At 37.2% G+C, this 23,053-nt stretch overlaps 1 protein-coding gene across 1 annotated transcript in view; it reads right to left on the reverse strand.

The window, feature by feature from the left end:
* Positions 1-12,931, reverse strand: part of PARP8 (poly(ADP-ribose) polymerase family member 8) — a 94,433-nt gene extending 81,502 nt beyond the window's left edge. Inside the window, exon 1 of the mRNA XM_029940914.1 lies at positions 12,785-12,931. Coding sequence (XP_029796774.1) covers positions 12,785-12,843 — 59 coding nt within the window. The 5' untranslated portion in view covers positions 12,844-12,931. The remainder of the gene's footprint in view (positions 1-12,784) is intronic.
* Between the last annotated feature and the right edge of the window lie 10,122 nt (positions 12,932-23,053).

Here is a 23,053-nt window from a genome sequence, read left to right on the forward strand (position 1 = left end):
ACACTGATGATTTTATTTTATGGTAGTGTTATTATCCTCATGATATTGGGCGATATTTCCATGTTCACGACCATACCTAATTTTTCAAATACAAAATAGAAAGCAAAAGCCCAACAACATGACTCATCAGCTCCTGTGCTATAGCATTTTCTTGGTAGTACACCAGAAGGAAAATCACCAGGGCTGTAAAATCCAAATCAGTTTCACTCTGTGGCTTACAGAGTTCTTAGGGAAACAATCAAGTACAAGCAGACACGGATGATTAAGCTAAAGGACCTAATAGCCAGGGCCAGAAAAAAAGAAAAAAGGCAAAGAACCAAGTTTAAATAGATACAGGAGTAAGGGTAGCATGTGCTGTACATATTGAACACTAAAGCAGGTGAAATTATCATGAGGAAGTGAAAGGGGAAGAAGGTGAACAGGAGGAGGAAGAAATCCCTGGAGAAAGTTCTGAATTCAGATTCAGGAAAAAATGGCTTCAAAATTTTAGACTATGCCAAATTACAATTACACCAAGGTGCTTTGCCAGACGAATTTAAGGTGATCGTTATGTGGCCAATACTACATGTACTGCACGATACTATGTTCTTAATATCCCACATTTAAGACTAGAATCTAGAAGTTATTTCTAAAACCTCAATAACTTTTTAAATAAAATGGCTGCTTCCACCCTTATTCCTCTGAAAGCAACTGTCCCTACTAAAGATCTCTCTCTACTGCCAAGAGCCTCTGAAGGAGTTCCTGGAGGAGCCCTCAGATGTTTGTTCACTATCTACCTAATCCTGTATTTTGTTTCTATATTTGTTTACTCCTCTAATTAAAATCATTCATAAGGTCATTCATATATCTAAACTCACCATTTACTCCATTACCATCCTATTTCTCCTGAAATGCCTGCAAAGAACTATGAATAGGAGGAGTTCATATCTAGTTCCCCAGTTCACAAATATTAGAAAATTCTTTAAAAACACTAGGGAGCTGATGAAAAGGGAAAGGAACTCGGATGTGAAGACAGAATTACTCAGACTTAGAAGACCTCTCAGAGGTGCTGGGTTCTGTAGCTGGATTTTAATTGTGGACCCATAACGTTTCTGCTGCCTCAAACTCAAGAAATCTTGGATCCTGAGCTCATCATTTTTCAACTGCATCTAAGGTTTTAGAGCAAGCAAAACCCAGCATTTCACCAGGTCGTTCATACTCTAAAACAACTTCTCTGGTAAGCCAGCCCTTACAACAGATCTTTTTCCTTCCAGTTAGATCACTTTTAAAATTTACATGAAAAAAAAATCAAAATCAGAAACTAACAAAAAATGGCAGCTAGAGGCAAGCAGCCGTCCATCCTAGCTACGGTGCTTATGAGTACAGTCCTCAACTCTGTATGTTCACTCGCAAGACAACGGCTTAGACCTGAGGATGTATGTTCCCTACCACACTCCCAGACCAATGTGAGCTTAGCAGAAGAAAATTCACTCCAGCACCTGTCTTCCCCAACATCCAGTGTTAGAGGGTGAAAAAGACACTGTCTGGCTAACCATCTCCTCAACCAACTCTTGCATCTCAAGCTAGAATGTGACTTTTGGCATGCTAGCAGCTCACATTTGCTCTTTTGATGTCATTTACTTCCCAAAACAGTCATTATCACATTCATTATCAGTTTTATCTTCCATAAACATTTTCTAAATATCCAGACCAGTCAGCTATAGCACCTTCATTATTTAACATCATTAGCTACCAATTGCTTTGCCATTTATCTAAGATTAGGAATTTCTAGGGCACTCTCTTCTTCTCTAGTTAAAAATCCTCACATCACCCACATCCATATGGACAATGCTAAGCTGCATATGGTTCCATGACCTCATCTTCCCTTAATTTTAGCTCACCAAATCCGTGGCTACCCCTTGGACTTTGACTTGGAGCGTAATTGCTCTCCTTCTAAAGTCTCAACTCAGTGACCCACTTTCTGGCTACAGTTTTATACCTTTCACCTTCACTCCTTTATTCCTGCTCACTGACACCTGCCAATCCGCACGCTTTCTTTCAGTCTTTGTGTTTTGTATAGTCCCTTCAAGTTTCATTCCGTTCTTCATGTGACTGTAGAGACCTAACTGCTCTCTCCACACCATCTTCAACTCTGTCAGGCTGTACCCCTATTCTGCCCATGCAGACTACTTACCAGACCTCTAACTACCTAACCATAGACAAGTCATGACTGGAGTTCTCAACTCCCTAACCCTGGGCTCTGAACGCCGCTGGACAGGGCAGTGGAACCCAGATATCTGGAACCACTGGAGACACGTAGTGCTTGACACCACTTCTGCACAACCTTGCTCAGCAATCCTCCATCTACTCCTCTGCCTTTTCTTTTTGGTAGTTTTATTTTCAAACCGTCACGCCTTTCCAACACCCTTAACAACCTGCCCTTTCAATTACCTGCCTGAAGACAAAACAGAGCATCATATGGCTACTCCCTCAAGGCACTCTTTCATTCTCTCTCCCACCATCCACCTGTATGCTACTTTTCTCCTCCCGCCCAGGAAGATGGAAATGTGTGTCCTTTTATCTAAGATTGGTCCATCGACTTGATTTGTAGACCCGAAAATGAAGACTCCACCTGCGAGCCTGTTCCACAATTTGAAATTAATAAAAAATCTGTAATTGTGAAAGTGTGAAAAGACTTACCCTCAAAGATATTAACGGTAGCACTGTTAAAATGAAGAAGTACCCAGAGACACAAAAATGCCAAACACTGAATTACATGAACTATTATATACATACAATGAAACACCAGGCAACTGTGAAAAGGTAATGGTTTAAAAAAAGATGTAATGAAAGAGATATGTTTCCAATACATTAAAATATACACGAAAATTTAGATAGCTACAATATATTTTCATTAAAAATACACATACATATTTATTACAAATACATATTGATAGAAGCATGGCTTGAAAAATAATGACAAATGTTAACATTTCTTATCTTTTAGTTTTTGGATGAAAGGGAACTTTACTTTTTACATCTGTGTTGTTTCACTCTTTATAGTAAGTATTAAATAAAAAGGGGGAAAAGCTAGGGCCGCCTAGGAGGCTCAGTCAGTTAGGCATCTGACTTTGGTTCAGGTCATGATCTCACAGTTCATGAGGTCATGCTCTGTATTGGGCTCTGTGCTGACAGCTCAGAGCCTGGAGCCTGCTTCAGATTCTGTGTCTCCCTCTCTCTCTGCTCCTCCCTACACTTGCACTCTGTTTCTCTCTCTCAAAAACAAACCAACATAAAAAATTTAAAAGGGGGGTGAAGCTAGTAGTTTTCACCTTGTAGCCTTTTCTAATTATCACTACACTTTCCTTCTTAAACTCAAGTTTTTGCAAAGAGTCATCTAAGCCCTTTTTACTACCTACCTACTGGCAAGTGTACACTCCAATCTGTCTTCAACCCCACCAAAATTCTTCTTCACAACATCACTTTTTTTTCCTAGTCCTTTTCTTATACAAATTCTCTAATGCATTTAATAAAAATAAAGACATCATGAAACCCTCCTTCCTTAGCTCCCAAACTCAATCTCTCCCTGGGTCCCCTTTTGTATTTAAAGATGCCCTTCTTAATCTCTTTACTTACTATATTTCAAATTTCATGCTGTTTTCATATTTCAATGCTTTCTATCCATGCTGACTGCTCTATTTTCTCACATGAGTAATCTCAACTATCTCTTATCAGCCATAAGCATAAGATTAAAAAATTCCCTATCAGGCAGCTTTTTATTTTTCACATTTTCAATATGTAAGATAGTCTGCAAGCAAATTAAACCCATGTCATACAAAATATAACTTATTGCTTATTTTACATTAATTTTCAACTCAACAACTAAATACCAAGAAATCTGGGGCATATAATAAATAGCAGCACCTGCTGTTAGAACCTATAGATCTACTTACTATTTGACCATATCAGGGCACAAAACCCTTGGACGCTTTCTGGAGATGAGAAATTCTGATTCAGTAGATTTGAAGTAGGACCTGGTGTGTGCATTTCTAATTTAACTTCTAAATTTTAATTCTTTAGCATGTCCTCCAAGGTTCTTCACGATCTGACCCATAACAATCTGACCAACCAAAACCTTGCCAAATACCCAGAGACCTGAACTTCTAAACGTTTCAAGTTCTACCATTACCAAAGCAAGTCATTTTATTCACACAAAGCAAAGTTGCCTTAAACTCCACCATTATTAACTGTGTGACTGCGTGCTAGATTGATTGTGAGCTACAAAACTACTTCTTTTTGACTGTTTCCTATCTGTAGTCTACTATCTCTTAGGGTTGTTATGACGAGTAAACAAGTTAATACATGTAAAACACTTTAAAGAAAAGGAAGAAAAGGAAAAAAGAAAAGAAAAGAAAAACAGTTACACCAAAGTTTTCAATAAACCTTAGCTGCTTATTAATAATATCCTTTTTTTAAGATTTTAAAAAAATGTTCAGTTATTTATTTTTGAGAGAGAGAGAGAGAGAACAAGCAGGGGGGCAGAGAGAGAGAGAGAGAGAGAGAGAGAGAGAGAGAGAGAATCTGAAGCAGGCTCCAGGCTCTCAGCTGTCAGCGGAGAGCCCTACGTGAAACTTGAGCCCACAAACTGAGATCATGACCTGACAACTGACTGAGTCACACAGGCACCCCTCTTTAATAATATTCTCATCGTTAGTATTACTCCTATAAGTAGACTTAATTTACTGGACACATTCCCCTCTCCCCGTAAGAGTCAATCTCAAGGACAACTTCCTATGAAACTTCTCCAACAATCCAGGCTGACTTGGGCGTTTCTTCCCCTACGTCCAACTTCATCTTGGCATTAACTATCCTCGAGACTGAAGGTACAGACCAAGCATTTTCATCCTCAGGTTCCTAGAGCTTTGACACAGTCTTACCACTCAATAAATAATTTCTGAATAAATGAACAAATCATATATTTTTCCAAAAGTATTGGAGGATATTCCATGACAGTCTCTGACAGAATACACATCACGTCAGCATGTGATGAAATCGTTGATGAAAATCAACAAATGCTGGTACCCAGCAGTTCACCCTGTGGGTCCACACCCCATGCCTGTGGGCATCCAGCTCTTCCTCACATTCTCCTCACAGGCTTTTTGTGATACACAGCATAGAGTGGGTTCTGAATGCCCAGATCATGTGTGTTCTCTGTATTTGCCATTTTCATATCTACATACTAAAGGTGACACTTGCATATTACCAGTCCTGACAGCATGAATGGAGATTCAATGACCCAGTGTAAGGGAAGAGCTCTCAGATGCTCCCTCCCGCCCCCCTCCGTCAAAAGGGAAGCACCCGTTACTTTCAATACAGACAAGTAGAAATGTTAGCATTTCAAACTGATCAGTAGTTTACTAGTTTACATGTCAGGAAAGCACTACCAGTGGAAGTACTTATTTAACCTACTGCTATCTAGAAAGTATAGAAGGAATGTCAGTTTTCCTAGACAGAAGAGGAAAGTGGAATCGAAAATGTGTCAGCAGGAATTTGTTGCAACATCATATTATCCCATGCCAGGAGCAAGCATGCTTATATGTGCCCTGCCCTTCTTGTGGGGCACTCAACACGAAGACAAGAGAACTAAGCTCACGTTCCAGAAGAGAAGGCGCATCTTTCCCACCAATGAAGTAAACTGGTGAATAAACTGGACAATTTATATTATCCTTTACAAAGGTAAGAGGATGATGATCCTTGCCCCAATAAACATTCAGTTAGTTTCTCAATAATACATATGCTCCTACTTTCAAAGCTTATTGTGATCATTTTTAAAGGTCTACTTTCAGCAAATGATGTAACAAGATAAAAGTAATGGTGTTCATTTGTTTGCCGGTTAGAAAATTGGCTGCGTCAGTTAACTTCAGGCTTAGACATTATACTATAGGTTTAAATGCTCAGACTTCTAAGTAAACCGTCTTTTCAACAGAGACGAACTTGAAGGACCTAAGTCCAACTTTGATTATAATCCAGATGCATGCTTTATTTATGATATTAATATACCACGTGGTAGGAGCAAAATTTTTCTTTTCTACTGCTTTAGTCAAATAAAAAGAGCCAACTGCATATTTAAATAAAGTCCTGTTTCTCTCTTATTCTTTAAGTATAACCAAAAATAAAAGGGAAGTCACAAATGCAATTCCAACCAGACCTTAACAGTGAACAGAAAATGCCAAGTCACCAACATTAAATTATATACAAATATTATTTCCATATTTCTTCCCCAAAGTTTAATGTCTAGGCTTTTCTTCTCTAAGCAGTTTGCAACTAATTCAATGCTATTTGATAAATATTTATTAAAATGTAGATATTTTTACTTTCATTGTTTTTTGGGTTTTTTTTAGTAGGCTTCACACCCAGCAGAGAGGCTTAACCCGCTTAGCCACCCACGCACTCCTACCTTCACCGTTTTCTATCTAGGTTCAGGTTATAAACGGTTATAAAAAGCTTAAAGTGGTTACAAATGATTTACACAACATGCCAGGACTGGAAAGCTGAATATGATAGAAGAATTCTAAATATGAAGTAAGGTTTGGTTGAGGCAAGAAAACACGTTTTAAGAAACCACTATAAATATTCAGAGAGATAATGACAATACACACTAAAATACTACCTTGGCAACTTTATCAAATACTTAAGATCTCTAAGATCAGGTCTTTCCAGGATAATTTCTTGTGGGATATCCAGCACAACTCTTAATACCACCTGAAAACCCTGCAGATCTGGTCTATGCACTTGTCTCTTCCTACTCTTGGCCTGTGTTCTCTCTGTGTGCCAGCACAAAGGACTCCCTTTATTTCCTGAGCATGCCAGGTTCCCTCTCCCTGGAATCCTCTCCCTTCCTCCTGATGAGGGAGCATCACACACAAACAACCCCCTTCCAGGTGGGATGTGCCTGACATTCCTCAGGCACTCCTGGCTGCCCAAGAACAAAAGAAGGTACAGAAAACAAATGTTAAACTGATAAGAGTCTCCATCAGTTTACAAATATCAGTAATATTACAAGAAAAAGGCAATCTTGTCAAGAGCCTAATTTCCAGGAACGCCCTACTATCTTAATGATAATGCTTTGCTAGAGGGAAAAGCAGCCTGACCTTGACAATAACTAGGCCACCAGTAATCTGAAAAACCTCTTTAGTACGCAGAAATCCCTTTAAGGAACTTCCTCTTGACTTTCCCTCCCCCAACTCCACAGTATATGAGCAGTCACTCCACACAGCCCCGGTGCAGCTCTTCTGCCCAGGGGTCCTGTCCGGCGCTTTAGTAAAGTCACCAAAGACAGGAATTCTTTCTTGGCTGCGGCTCTGGCCCCACCATCACTCCAAAACCCCATCCCTCCCACTCCTTTTTGCCTTGTTAACTCATTCTCATCCTTCAGATCTCAGCTGAAATGTCACCTCCTAGGAAGAAACTTTGTGATCACCTCTAACAGACTTAGATCTTACTACAGAGCAGTTATGCAATTTGTAATTACATACTCATTTGCATGACATTAGCGTCTATTTCCCCAACAAAATCTGTAAGATTAGGAGGCACTTCTGTGATCTTTGCCATAATATCCCAGCAACTACCATATACCTAGTACACAGTAGGAATACTGTAACTGTGGAATGAATGGATATTAATAAATGTATAAATCCTTTGGGATCTTCCAACTAGGAATAACATTCCTCACAAAATTACTTAGCAAATAGGATTTAGTGTACAACCTAAAGAGCACAGAAGAGCATGGTCTTTATAATATGCCTTCACAAGCCACGTGAGCCTGAGAAAAAGAATTGGCTAACCTTCTGCTTATTTGTGAAGTGTGATAACATCTACTTCCTAGTATTGTCAAGAGGATACATGGAGATGATCGGTGTAAGAACGCAGCTTGTGTAATAAGGAGACAATCAAGAAAGTATTTCTCAACTTCCTCTCCTTCCCCAAAACTCAAGCATGAGAAGATACAAAATAACTCCGTACTATCCATTCCACTCCTTCCCGTCTGGGCTGAAGAGAAGAATCCAGTCCCTTCACCCAGGGTAGAAAAGAGCTGAGCAAATGGGTAAGCCAGTCAGATAAGCCTGGTTTCCCAGGAAAGCCTAACACCCACGGTAAACAGAGACAGGCAGAGCTTAGGTAATTTCAGAGACAGAGGCAGAGCCCTGATCAAACTAAATCTAAATTCCTTATCAATGAACTTTACAATGAACAAATAACTTTCCGTTTGCTCTTTAAAATCAGCAAAAAATATTTTTTGTTTCTTACAACCAAAATCATCTTAACTTGTACACAGACCTATTAAGCTTTTTGAGACATTTTAATGTGAACATCTACAAGCCATTTAAACTAAAAAACAATAGACATATAGGCTTAATTTAATTTTGTGATTTTTGCCTGATCGTTACAAAGTATATACATTAGTGACTTATTGAGGATTTTGAGTAATATTCATAATTTTATAGAACTTGTGATTTAAAAACTATAAATTAGATACTATACAACAAAAGTTCCTAGTTAAAAGGTCACATTGTTTTATGTTCATTTTCTTTGAGGTACAGTATTTTCTGCCTGTGGATAAATGATTTTTTTAGTCCTTTATATGTATTTGGTTTGTTATTTTGTTTCGATATGTATATATTATATAAAGTGGATTTGAAAAGCTATAGGCCTAACCACTGCTTTTCTTGTTCCTGAACTACAGCCTTTTGGGAAGTCAGCAACTCAACAGGAGAGTGAATTCTCGTAGGCTATAGAACAGTATTTCTAAATGCTTGCTACAATCAATTAGCCTTTCACTCTTCACTAAGCTTTTGAAAAATGATTTGTTCTCGCAAGATTAATGTGGAAAGTATAATTATTTGAAAACAAGGGTACTGTATTTAAATCTGACATATTTTGACCACAAAGTTAATTGATTACTAGGTATTCAATTAACAAATGCAATTCATTTTTTTTTAAACTATGACTGTTTCTTTTTTTTTTTTATGTTTTTTATTTATTTTTGATACAGAGAGAGGCAGAGCATGAGAGGGGGAGGGGCAGAGAGAGAAGGAGACACAGATCCGGAAACAGGCTCCAGGTTCTGAGCTAGCAGTCAGCACAGAGCCTGACGCGGGGCTCGAACCCACGAACGTGAGATCTGACCTGAGCCGAAGTCGGAGGCTTAACCAACTGAGCCACCCAGGCGCCCCCAAATGCAATTCATTCTTAAGCCAGTGACTATGTAACTAAAAGCCAGACTCAAAGTAACAAATACACAACACAAAAATAGCCATGCAAATGGTTTTACCAAAGGAAAGCGGCAGTTTAAAAAAGTAGTTACAATAATACCAGTTTTGAATTCCATGTCTAAATAAAACACTAAATTAGTCTGGATTTTTCCTCTTGGAGATTTCATCAAGGTAGACTCCACTGATACTAGACCCCAGGAAACAAGAATTACGTAAGAATGAGTTAATGGATCTGTGCCATTTAATTGCAGGTAGTTTTTCAGATACTGTTGTTGCTGTCTTTACATTCTATCTTCTAATGATACATCAGTAATCCTTCCATCTTTTTTTCTTTTCCTCTTAAGCTATACCTTTCAATTTGGGAGACACTGCTGTTTCAAACTGAAACAAAACATTTAAAATGTTTATTTATTTTTGACAGAGAGAGAGAGAGAGAGAGAATGGATCTCACGAACCATGAGATCATGACCTGAGTAGGACACTTAACCAACTGAGCCATCCAGGCACCCCAGAAACAAAACATTTTAAAAGTGCATCTAATTCTCACTGTATCTCTCCAGATTTCAGAAACGAATAATGAGCATCCTGACTTTCCATAGTCATATAGTTATTTCCATAGGTTCAATAAGAATTTGTCCTCTTTTTTTTTTATCAAAATCTTTGGACAAATCAATTGTGCAACCAAAGCTACCCCTAAATATCATATTTGAAAATGATTATCACATAATCAGGAGTGACAACTACTGAGAGACAAGGATTCAGTTTTCGACAAGGGTTAAGTTTTAAGGTTTATTTACAAATTACTCCCAAGAAAATTGGCCTAACCCACCTGGCTGACAGGTTCCTAATGTTACAAGAGGGTAAGATAGATCACTTTCAGTCAGGAGAGGAACATTATCAAATTTGGAGCCGCAAACAGACAGAAATTGACCCATTACACAGGTACTAAATACAAAATCTCTTAGAGAGAGTTTCTTCGTTTTGTTTCCCTAGCCTCAGAGAAGCAAACAGTAGAGACTTTTAAAAGTCCAATCTAAGGTTTATAATAAAAACTTCTGGAGAGAAATTAATTCTATCACCTCAATAGCTCATGGTTCTACATTTGCAAATCTAGAGGAGATCTCTCTGGCCAATTACTGCTCTTGCTACAGCTTTTCGGGATGAAGAATTACCTTTGTAAATTACTTGTGTTCTCATGAGGAAGACTATAAAGAAAACTGTCAAAAACTTGAAAATGGGCAAAAAAGATCCTGAATGTTTTCCCATGGAACACTGGGCATTCTACAGTGGACCCTGCAGATTCTGATTCTAAAGAGGTTTCTGATTAACTCAGCAATTTTCATAACTTGCAGGGATAAAAGCTAAAGTTGTAAAAAATTGATCATAATGCAAATGACTCCCACTTATGGCATTACAAATGAGGGGTTTTTTTTCAGTAAAGAATATATATTTCAATAAGTTAAATGTGTGTATGTCCAGTTCTCATTTGAACCATCTTTATTATGCAAACATAGGCAAAAAAGCTCTGGAATTGACAGATGAATGCCTCTTCATTTCATATCAATTTGGTGCTAACCTGAATAAATCAAGTTTATAAACAGAGTAGACTTTGCTTAAAATATTTTTGGGTTATGAGAAAGTTAAAAGTAACTAAAAGGATCACAAGTTGGGATTAAATAAATAATGGTATGTCTATTGCAAAGGTGCTGTAGCTACTAAAAAGGATGTAAAACTGTAATCTAATAATACTGTGATAAAATTTTTGATAAAAAATTGGATTTAAATGTCTTTATTAAAATATCTATTTATAGTTGTATATGACTTTTTTTGGCGGAGGGGAGAAAGGTATAAGGGAAGGGTATGCTTTCTGGGGAGAAGGTTTCTGGGATCACTGATGATTGTTACTGCTGATGATGTCTGCTTTGTTTTCCTTTCCAAATTTTTCTGGAATAAACTTTGCTAGTGTAATCAAATATAATTATAGAGTAAAACTACTAGAATTAATTTATAAATTGTGTTTCACAATGCAAGTAAAAGTACATTCATTAATAAAATGGGAGCAATAGATCTTACACATCTTTCAGGAATTAGTTCACATTTTTACCTTCAAGAGCTCTTCTTCTCAGCTTCACCCCAATCTGATTCAGGCAAGATTAAGAGTTCTTCCTAGACACACTCTCATAGGGCCCTAGATGAACCACTCTTAAAACTATTCACAGCTATAAGTGGGGTGAATATGAACTCAGTACTTCTTTCCCCTACTAGATCTACTTTATCTTATCCATTGTTGTGTCCCTGATACTCAATATATATGCATATTGAATCCTAAGAGATACTCAAAATATATATACAGCTCCTTGCCACGAATGACGCTTAAAATATGGTAGAATAAGAAATATGTCTTATAAAGATAAACAACCTAAATCCAATTAACTTGAGTCTCTTTGTAAGTCAGATTTATGAGAGATGAGTAACACTTGCCATTCACTCATGGAATAGACTTTTTACGTATATAATATTTTAAGGGGTATAATTTGGCCTATAATGTGTCTGCATTAAACAAATCATTGTAATGGAATTTTATCATACTGTATAATGTTGTCAAGCGAGAACAAAGGAGTCACACTGTCTGTGTTTACACATTATAGGCAGAGGGTTCAAGGACATTCATCTATAATTCAACATGCTCAGAAATCATGAAAATATTACACTTGATATTTGCAACATTGATGATAAGATCTGAACAAACAATAAAGAGTACCTGAAGGTCTTGAAATTTCAATATTTGCAGGCCATGCAAATATGTTTAAATAAATTACATAAAATATTCTGCTCAGATAAATCCCCAGGAAGGAAACGAATATACACTGAACCCTATTATAACACTACCACATGAGAGAAGCGGCCATCAATCTGGTTTATAAAAATGTTCTTCCAGTCACTTCCAACCTTTTTATTCATGATTAATTTCTATTCTAGCAATACATTATAGTGATACTTACGATACTAAGGCTCTAGAATATAGGTTTGTCTAACACTTGGTTCTACATATATAGTCTTGTTACAGTCTGGATTTAGGGTGGGCATAAATATCTCACTGTCTCAGCTTCCCTTTCTAGGCAATGCATGGTTCAATCTGTCTCTTGGCATCCTCGGTTTTGGCACTATGAATTTCACGGAAGAAAATGGGAAAACTCCGGCACCCACGGAAAGTCATTTCTCTATCTCTAAAAATAGGTAAACCTCTTAGCTTCATTTAAGTCAATGAAGACATTTCTCAGGTTACAGAGAAAAGCAAGGAGAGAGAACAAGAAAGACAGAGCATTAACTGCTTTCGTTCAGTCAATCTGAGATGGAAATTTACACTAGGCATCTTGGGTACGTTTGCAGTATGGTTGAGAATTACACATTCTTAAGGACATGAAATTAAAAAAAATCCATTTCATATAATTTTATATAACAATAAATATACTGCTGACAAACTGTGACTTGTCTAAAATGATTATGTGATTTTCAGCAAGTAATTCACTTACATGCTGCCCTTTGTTATCAAGTACAGGCTGACATGTATGATTATCATCACTATAATCATCCAGTGATAGCCCAAAGCAAATGAAGAACTGGATACTCTTATTTCTACACCATCACAAAGATCTTTTCTTCTCTTTTGCTCTTTCTTTTCCTTCAGAGGGGCACCTAGGTGGCCCAGTCGGTTAAGCGTCCGATTTCAGCTCAGGTCATGATTCCATAGTCCATGAGTTCTAGCTGGCTTCTGCTATCAGCACAGTGTCTGCTTTGGATCCTCATCTTCTTCTCTCTCTGCCTCTCCCGGGTACATGCTCACTCTGTCTCTCTCTCAAAAATAAATAAGCATCAAAAAATGTTTTAATTTTTTTATATAGGTTATTACCAAGTTGGTTTCCATATAACACCCAGTGTTCTTCCCAAGTGCCCGTCTCCATGACATTACACCTTCCCCCCTCCCTCCTCAGACCTCAGTTTGTGCTCAGCATTCAAAAGTCTCTCATGATTTGCCTCACTCTCTCTCCCCAACTTTTCCCCTCCCTTTCCCATTCCCAAGGTCTCCTATTAGGTTTCTCCTGTTAGGCCTATGAGTGACAACATACGGTATCTGTCCTTCTCTGCCTGACTTATTTCGCTTAGCATGACTCCCCTCTAGGTCCAGCCACTTTGCTGCAAATTGCCAGATTTCATTCTTTCTCATTGGCGTGTAGTATTCCATTGTGTGTGTGTGTGTGTGTGTGTGTGTGTGTATATATATATATATATATATATATACCACAGCTTCTTGATCCATTCATCAGTTGATGGACCTAACCAAAGATGTAAAAGACCTGTATGATGAAAACTATAGAAATCTTATGAAAGAAAGTGAAGAAGACACAAAGAAATAGAAAAACATTCCGTGCTCATGGATCGGAAGAATAAACATTGTGAAAATGTCATTACTACCCAAAGCAATCTACACATTTAATGCAATCCCCATCAAAATTGCACTAGCATTCTTCTCAAATCTAGAGCAAATTATCTTAAAATTCATATGGACCCATAGAAAACCCCAAATAGCCAAAGTAATATTGAAGAAGAAAACCAAAACGGAAGGCATCACAATCCACACCTTAGCCTCTACTACAAAGCTGTCATCATCAAGTCAGTATGATATTGGCACAAAAACAGACACATAGACCAATGGAATAAAGTAAAGAGCCCAGAACTGGACCCACAAGTGTATGGCTAATTAATCTTTGACAAAGCAGGAAAGAGTATCTGATGGAAAAAAGACAGCCTCTTTAGCAGATGGTGTTGGGAGAACTGGACAGCAACATGCAGAAGAATGAAACTAGACCACTTTCTTACACCATTCACAAAAATAAACTCAAAATGGATAAAGGACCTGAATATGAGACAGGAAACCATCAAAATCCTAGAGGAGAAAGCAGGTAATAGCTTCCTTAACCTCAATTGCAGCAATTTCCTACTTGACACATCCCCAAAAGCAAGGGAATCAAGAGCAAAAATGAACTCTTGGGACCTCCTCAAGATAAAAAGCTTCTGCAATGCAAAGGAAGCAATAAAAAAAAAAAAAACCAATAGGCAACCAACAGAATGGGAAAAGATAGTGGAAAATGGCATATCAGATAAAGGGCTAGTATCTACAAGGAACTACCAAATCTACAGGAACTCACCAAAGTCCGTACCTGGAAAAAGAATAATCCAGTGAAGAAATGGGCAGAAGACATGAACAGACATTTCTTCAAAGAGGATATCCAGATGGCCAACAGGCGCATGAAACGATGCTCAGCATCACTTAGCATCAGGGAAACACAAATCAAAACCACACTGAGATTCCACTTCACACCAGTCAGAGTGGCTAAAATGAACAAATCAAGAGACTATAGATGCTGGCGAGGATGTGGAGAAACAGGCACCCTCCTACACTGTTGGTGGGAATGTAAACTGGTGCAGTTGCTCTGGAAAACAGTGCGGAGGTTCCTCAAAAAACTATCCGTAGAACTCCCCTATGACCCAGCAATAGCACTGCTGGTGATCTACCCAAGGGACACAGAAGTGCTGATGCATAGGGGCACATGTACTCCAATGTTCATAGCGGCACTTTCTACAATAGCCAAATCATGGGAAAAAATGTTTTTAAAAAGGATGATAAAGTTCAATATTAAAAGCCTTCATGTCACTCGTATCTACATTTTATATTTAATATCATATGATAATAAGTTCCCTCACAACTTTCCAAATGCTTCCAAAATTAGTTTTCATAACTAAGTTCACTTAAGTTCATTTTCCTCATTAGAAGAGTTATCAATTAATGTACAGAGAGTGAGAAAAATAAGGAAATGTCCCAAATAGGACAAGGTCATTTAAGTATGGCTTTTGGAGGTAAGTCTATAATACTTGAGAATAGACTAGAAACTGAAAAGGACTAAGATTTAAGGGAAAGATAAACAATTGTGAGAACCATATCTGTAGAGAACTGTAGGGCACCCTATCTGGTAAGAAAACAAGTAATTATGCTGAATATTAAAATAAAGCCTAGGGACACCGGGCTGGCTCAGTGGGAAGAGCATGAGAATCTGGACCTCGGGGTCGTGGGTTTGAGCCCTACACTGGGTGTTGAGATTACTTAAATAAAACTTTAAAAAATAAATTAAATAAAATGGAGCATCACGTGGTAAGAAGTGATGGAAAATGAGAGTAAGGATATTAGATTCTACCATAGATATTGACAAAATACACCTTTTTGGTAAACAAGTTGTGGAGTTGTGAGTCAATAATTGACCAATTGTTTTCTAAATTATTTAGCCACCATTATTGGATAGAAACAATACAGTTCAATTAAAATTTAAGCATAAATACTACTATTAAAGCTTAATATAATCTTTCAAAAATGGACTTATAAATATTAAGTTAAAGTTAATCAGCCAGGGAATCATTTAAAAGCTTTTAAAAAACTACTTCATCTAGAATTATTAAAGAGACTTTTTCAACAAAAGAAAATATTTTTCATAAAGTGCGGATATTAGCAATCTGATTTCTCAGTTCTTTTCTAAACGTCATTTTGCCCCCCAGAGAGTCCAAGACACCATCTGTTATATTAGGAATAAGTTTTTCGTTCATTTTAAATCTGTCTTCTATTACCACAGGTCACAGATGAAAAAAGCACTGCCATGAGAGAATTACTCAGTTTCATTCCCATAGTTACCAAAGAAGAAAAAAGATACTATCTGCCGAGCAAAAACTATTGTATGTTGTTGGCATTTGTCATTTAAAAAATTATTTTTAATACTTTCTCTTCAAAGACAAATTACTCAACAATATATCCAATGTTTCCAAAGCATCCATTAATTAGTTTTTATGCAAAGATCAGTCGGCATATCAACTATTTCTATTCAGAATTTCTTTTTAACCCCATTTAGCAAATCTTATAAAACCCTGTTTGCATTTATAGCAGGCACAAAACTGGTTTTAAAAATTACCAGTACTATGCGCTAATTTTTATGGATAAGTTCTATCATATGTTCTGTTTGTTAAGATTCTCTCCCATATTTTTCCAGATTCTAGTTCCAAACTTTCCTAGGGACAAGAACTAAATTATTGTCTATTTACTGCATTGTATTTCCACTGCCAACAACAATAAGAAACCAATATTCTTATACTCAGATGCTAATAATCCCTTGGGAAAATTAATGATGATAAAGATCAGTCTCTTCTCTGAAGTCCCAGTGTCCAGGAGTATTTTGAAATTCAGAGTTTTGCCTATTTTATAAAAGTAACAGAGTGCCATTTTACACCTTATCATCAAAGACAATAAAATATCTGGAGAGACGCATGAAGGCTCCCACTACAAATAATCTCAGGGTCAGTTCAGATCAGTTTGCCACTAAAGGGCCAAATTTACAAAATAATTTTGTTTCAACACTCAGAGTTTTGTGGATTCAAAAATTCTGGATAATAAATTGTTAACACATACATACGATATTTTATGTATACACACATATATTTTCACTTTTAATATCTAAAAGGATGACTCATGAGGCTACATTCTGTAATTAAGCAAATACATAACTGATTATAGTAGGAATTTTATACAGAAATACCTAAGCACTGAGGCCTATACTTTATGCTTTCCTAATGACTGCATCCAAAAGATAAAGAAAAGAAAAATATCTGCAGGAGATAACAAACATTCTCTATCGTGGGAATATCAGATGAATGTACCTTCACAATGCAAAGAATAAAAAGTTGTCTAGTGATCCTTTATTCAGGGTTCAACAAGCACATCTTCTTTAGCATATAAATAAATTTAAGAACTTTACCAGACTTCTCGGATTTACATAAGCCAGACCTGTACAAGCAAAGGCACAACGCTACAGTTTTCCTACTTTACATTTTCATTTGACTCAAGTCCAATAGACAAACATGATCATTCCTTTGGACAGAAGAACAAAAGAGAAATTATTTGAAGAAACGAAATTCAAAATGGAGAGTCTTTGTTTTGATTTTACTCTCTAAAGGCCAAAGGAAAAAGTTTTAGAAGGGGGAGGATATACATAATATCTTGACTTCACAGAATATTAGAGAAAAATGTAAGTCAATAATCACTCGATGCACACCCTCACTTTAAAGATGAAGAAACATATATTTATAAGGATTCGTGCATTTCCATGTGGAACTGAAAGAGAGCTTGGTTTTCTTTTTCCTCTTGTGACTTTGTAAGCTGAGCTTTGCTACAGCAAGAAACTTCTGAGTATTTTGCAACAAGATTTAATCTTCCTTCCTCAAAATATTTTTGAAGATAGAAGCAACAGAGAAAAGTAAGCCAAAGCCCACCAAGTATCCTTTTCTCCACAGATAACTACCTTGTCTTGTAATTAATATGCTTAAGTTTACACAGTTACTTCTTTTTATTTATTTATTTTGAGAGCGGGAGTGAGAGTGAGAGAGAGAGAGAGAGAGAGAACAGAGGAGGGGCAGAGAGAAGAAGAGAAAGGGAGAATTCCAAGCAGGCTCCACACTGTCATCACAGATCCCAACACGGGGCTGGAACTCACGAACCATGAGATCATCACCCAGGCCAAAAACAAGAGTTGACGACTTAACCAACTGAGCCCCCCAGGTGCCCCCAGTTATTTCTTCACCTATTACATTTCACCTTTGATCATTATTAGCGAAAGAAATTATTCATATTCTATCACAAAAATATCTCAATGATTTTTGGCACTGAATATTACATCAGCTAAAGTACTGGTTAGTAATTCGCACACAGACTCAGTTCTGTCATATCAGCTTTTCAAGAAATAAAAATAGTTTGACATTTATAAAATTACATAGCTCAAGAAAAAAATGATGAAACTAAGACCAAACAAAATCCAGTTAAAATTCTTATACAATCGGTACTGATGACTCTAAGTTTGATGTTTTTTTAAAAATATATTTCAATTTAAAAGGAAATATACCCAGATGCTTGCCTTAATTAGTATCCAACAAGCAGTAACATTTCTCAATACCTTAGTTAATACATTTCCATGTGTTCCCTTTAAGAAGGCTTTCAAAATGTTTGTATGACCATACCTGCATGCATTTGCTCCTAGTCAGAAATCAATCAATTTAAACCAATCATGCAATGTATTTAAAAACCAAATGTGAATAAAGTTATTTTTCCTCTATATTTTGTTTCCTTAGCAAAGCAACTTTTGTGAGTGGAGACGTGTCTAATTCTAGTTGGCATCAGCTTTGGAAATTGATATTAGTTATCAAAGGAAAGTGCTTTTAATGACGGGGTGACTGTTTAAACTACTTTTACTTAGTTCATAGTTGACAAAGCAATGAAAATAAAAATGTATCTCATTTTATTTTTTTAATAAATGAAATTTTCAATTTAATTATTTTATGTTTATTTTTGAGAGAGAGAGCACGTGCATGCGAATAGGGGAGGGGCAGAGAAAGAGGGAGACAAAGAACCCCAAGCAGGCTCTGTTCTGTCAGCAGAAAGCCTAATGTGGGGCTCGAACTCACGAACTGTGAGATCATGACCCGAGCCGAAGTCAGATGCTTAACTGACAAAGCCACCCAGACACACAGAAATTTTCACTTTAGTAGAGGAGCAACGTTCAACAACTACACACCTACCTATGTACCATAAGACTGGACCATAAAATTACCACATATCTAAATACATTCATGAGAAAAAAATTTTAAATCTTCAGTCAATATTAATAAAACTGAGCTTTTGGTTACCTTTTTCTATATCAATGAAGATCTTCCATTTGTCTCATCACATTATTAAATATTTTTCAAAGTTAACATATAGATATCTCCAATATGAAAGGGTATGGAAAACTCTAAAATACATCATATAAAATTTCATTTTGAGTGATATCAAAACCGTACTTTCTAAGTTATGAAACATTTTTAAATCCTATTGCAGATGTTGTCAGTTCAAAAAATATTCAACTTCCTGGATGTTAAAGTATTGGTTTTACTTTTTCTTTGAGACATTTTTATATCAGGCATTCTTGGTAAAGGGAAGGCAACTAACTCTGGGAGGGAAGTAGCTAAAAGTCTCATGTGGGTGCCAACAAAGAAAGAGAGAAAAATAGAGAAGAGAGAAAGAAGACAAAGTAAAAAGAGAAAGAAGGAAAAGAGAATAAAAGAAAAAACAACTCTGTGTGTTTTTTTAAGAACTGAGGAAACTGTACGACCTTAATTTTGAAAGTGATTCCTACAAAAACAAGAACCTGACACAAAAATAGTTTTGAAAAAAGCAAAAGATTTTTTTCTAAGATAACCATCAATTAAACTGCACTCAGAATAAGAAGAAAGAGAATAGGAAGATGATGTCAACTTAAGGATTATATAAACATATCAAATGACAAATGTCTTTTAGAACTCAAAGTGTTAAGATCAACAGAATCATTTTTACCTTTTTTAATGAGCTGATTCATAGATAACTCAAAATTCAGATCATTCTTTGAAGTCGGTCTAATTGCAATAGCATCCATTCATCACCTAGATGCAGTGTGATATCTAAAATTGCAATATCAATACAACTTCTTCGCTGGATGTTTTCATTTAATAGAAAAAAAACCCAAGATAATGGCTTAGAAATATTTATTAGAATTTGAAGGAAAATACTTTAGCTTTAATTATTTCCACCCAGAAAAATGACACAGAACTGATGAATGCTGGCAAGGCTCGTGTCTGCCCAGCTCTAGGCCCCAAGACCTTTCTTCTCAAACTCGCACCATCTCAACGCACCCCAGCACTTACAAACATGCCTCTGTGGAAACAAGTCAAGGTGATTATTCTACTGTGGCTAAAAATACTACAAAACAAACAAGAACTTTTAAAAGCACACCAGCGGTTTTAGGGGCACCTGGGTGGCTCAGTCAGTTAAGCATCAACTCTTGATTTCGGCTCAGGTCCTGATCTCAGGGTTGTGAGATCGAGCTCACATTGGGCTCCTCATAGAGCCTGTTTTGGATTCTATATCTCCCTCCCCCTCGACCCTCCCCTACACATGCACATGTGCACGCGCTCTCTGTCTCTTTCGATAGATAGATAGATAGATAGATAGATAGATAGATAGATAGATAACAAAATAATTTTTAAAGCACATGAGAAGTTTTGTACATATGGCAAATATTAAGTCCTTGAGAGAAAGGACATACTTAGAGTGAAAAGAAGAAACTATATTCAATTAACTTGTTCTCACCAATCATTAATAATCAGAACTTATATAATCATTCAAGCAGTTATGGACTGCATGATTATTGAAGACCCACTCTGTGCCAACACAGCTGAATTTAAAAAAGACAGAGCCCCTGGACTCAAGAAGTTTGGAGTCTGGCCAAAGAAAATACAATAAAGATGTCGCCCAAATAAATGAAAACTACAGCCGTGACAAATGCTCTGAAGGCAGATGACACCATAAACTGGAGCATAAAACAAGGGCATGTGACTTGCCATCAGTGCAGGGATAGAAAGTTTCCCATAGAAATCTGTAAATGAGTAAAAGAAAAGAGGTGGAGGAGTCTAAACACACCACGCGGATTCTTCAAAATTTTCACTTTGTAGCCTTATAGCTTCCCAACTAAATGTGGAATGCAGACCTCCTCACCTCCTCGTGGGCAGGGATTGTATTTTACTCCTTTAGTTATCTGCAGGATCTGTAGCCCCTGGCACAGTGGAGGGTGCAAATCATAATCTGCCTTAACATATATTGTTGAGAAGAATGGAAGGCAAGCCTACAAGTCACGTAGATTATCTGAAGTATTTAAATTCTTAAAAATATGGGTAGCTCAGTAGATTAAGCATCTGACTTCCGTGCACATCATGATCTCAAGGTTCCTGAGTTCAAGCCCCACCTCGGGCTGTCTGCTGTCAGCCCAAAGCTTGCTTTAGATCCACTGTCCCCCTCTCCAGCCCTCCCCCAGTAGTGCTGTCTCAAAAATAAACAATCATTAAATATATATATAGTTCACATCTACCCTTGTCACAAGTTTGACCAAAAGACCTGCCACAAGTTTGACTGAAGCACAGAATTTATACCCAAAAGACCATGAAAGGAGGGATACAACTTGAAGGGACCAGTGTCCATCTTTTCGAGATGAAGCCAGACCCTGTGGGAAACGGGAGCTGTAGGCCCCGGCACTGGGCATACTCCAACAGAAGGGAGTATTTGGCACGTGAGAGCCATGGCTGACTCACAACATGTCCGAATGTGCCTACAGCTCTGTGTACAAGGAAGTAGCTCAGATGTTTATTAAAAGAAGGGGAGGTGGTCATAAAAAGACTATAGCCCAGATGATAAAGAGCTGAGGACAAAATGATTTCCTAAACTATTATCAGGGTGAGCCTCTCCTCTGTCACTCACAAAACAAAGAATGTGCCTGTGGTTTTTTTTTTACCAACTTAAAAGGTCCTGAATCTCAGATTATTTTGATTCATGACTGTAAACGTCATCTTTACCATATAACATGGGACGGCCTTATCTTTACATGGAAGAGTAGTCTCTAATGACCACCCTTTTGTTATTGCCACAAAAAGAAATGGTATAAAATACAGAGTGATGTATTGTCTAAGATGTGAATCCCCTCCCTAGTACATTTCTGCCCTTCCCTCCATATAAAGAAGTCCCACCCACTGCCCTTTGCGAAAGGTCTACAGCAAGGGGACAAAGATGTCCACAGTGACAAGCCCTGAGCTGTGCCTCTCAGGCTTGCACATGACTTGTCTGTACAATCCTTGGTGGTCCTGCCCTTCCGGGAGAATATTCAGGAACCAGCAAGTCTACATGAGACCAGCATACAAAGCAGCTCCCTTGTGAGTTTTCCCGCACCAGGAAAAGGAACTTTCTGAATCATCTCTGAGCCTAAGCCAACTTTATTAAATGGAGCTTTGTTCCCAAGGGAATTTTTAATTGAGACAGCACTGGCAATCTACAACACGCTTTATAGGGGTTGGTGATGCTAATCAATATGGTTAAATGAGAAGAAGCAGCCTCTCCTCTCAGATTTTGAAATCAAATCTGAGGTACTTCTATTAGTAAAAACATATTTATAAAATGGAAACAGAATAATAGCTAATGACAGTTTCTGCATACTTTATTCAATAGATTTTTATTGAACACCTTTTAAGTAACACACACATAATTATATCATTTTTAAGTGCCATGAATCCATCATTACTATGTAGTTGAGGAAATAGGAATGCTCAAGCTTTGAAACACTCCCAATGCCACGTCCTAATGAGAGAAAAAGTGAAGCTTCAACCCCAGACTTGTTTGATACACCACTAAAAGAACATTTTTAAATGAAAAAGTAGGGAGGGAGACAACTTGAAACAACATGGCAAGCTGTAAGATAAACACATGGAAAGCAATCAAACTTCTCGTTTTCCCCAAAGAGGAAGTAGGCCAGCGGAGTAGGTGGCATAACCATAAACCACTCAGGCTCCGCAGGACGCTTCAATTTGAAGGAATGCATATATGCACCGAGTTAGAAAATCTGTCTAAGCAGCACTGCTTCCAGACTGATAACGGCAACATTAGCAGTGCCGTTTTGAAACACAACCACCAACAGAATAAAACATACTGATCATATATTAGAAAGACTGGCTTAAGACCTAACCGATCTCCTACTACTACTGTGACTGAGCTATGAACCCTTGTTCTGGTACCAGCACTGTATGCACAACTGAAAATATCGGCTATGGAAAAAACAATTCGTAAAGTAATAAATGATTCTTTAATTTGTATTATGTAG

Source organism: Suricata suricatta, chromosome 6 (genome assembly GCF_006229205.1).
Source record: "Suricata suricatta isolate VVHF042 chromosome 6, meerkat_22Aug2017_6uvM2_HiC, whole genome shotgun sequence".
In the NCBI taxonomy this organism is placed as follows: domain Eukaryota; kingdom Metazoa; phylum Chordata; class Mammalia; order Carnivora; family Herpestidae; genus Suricata; species Suricata suricatta.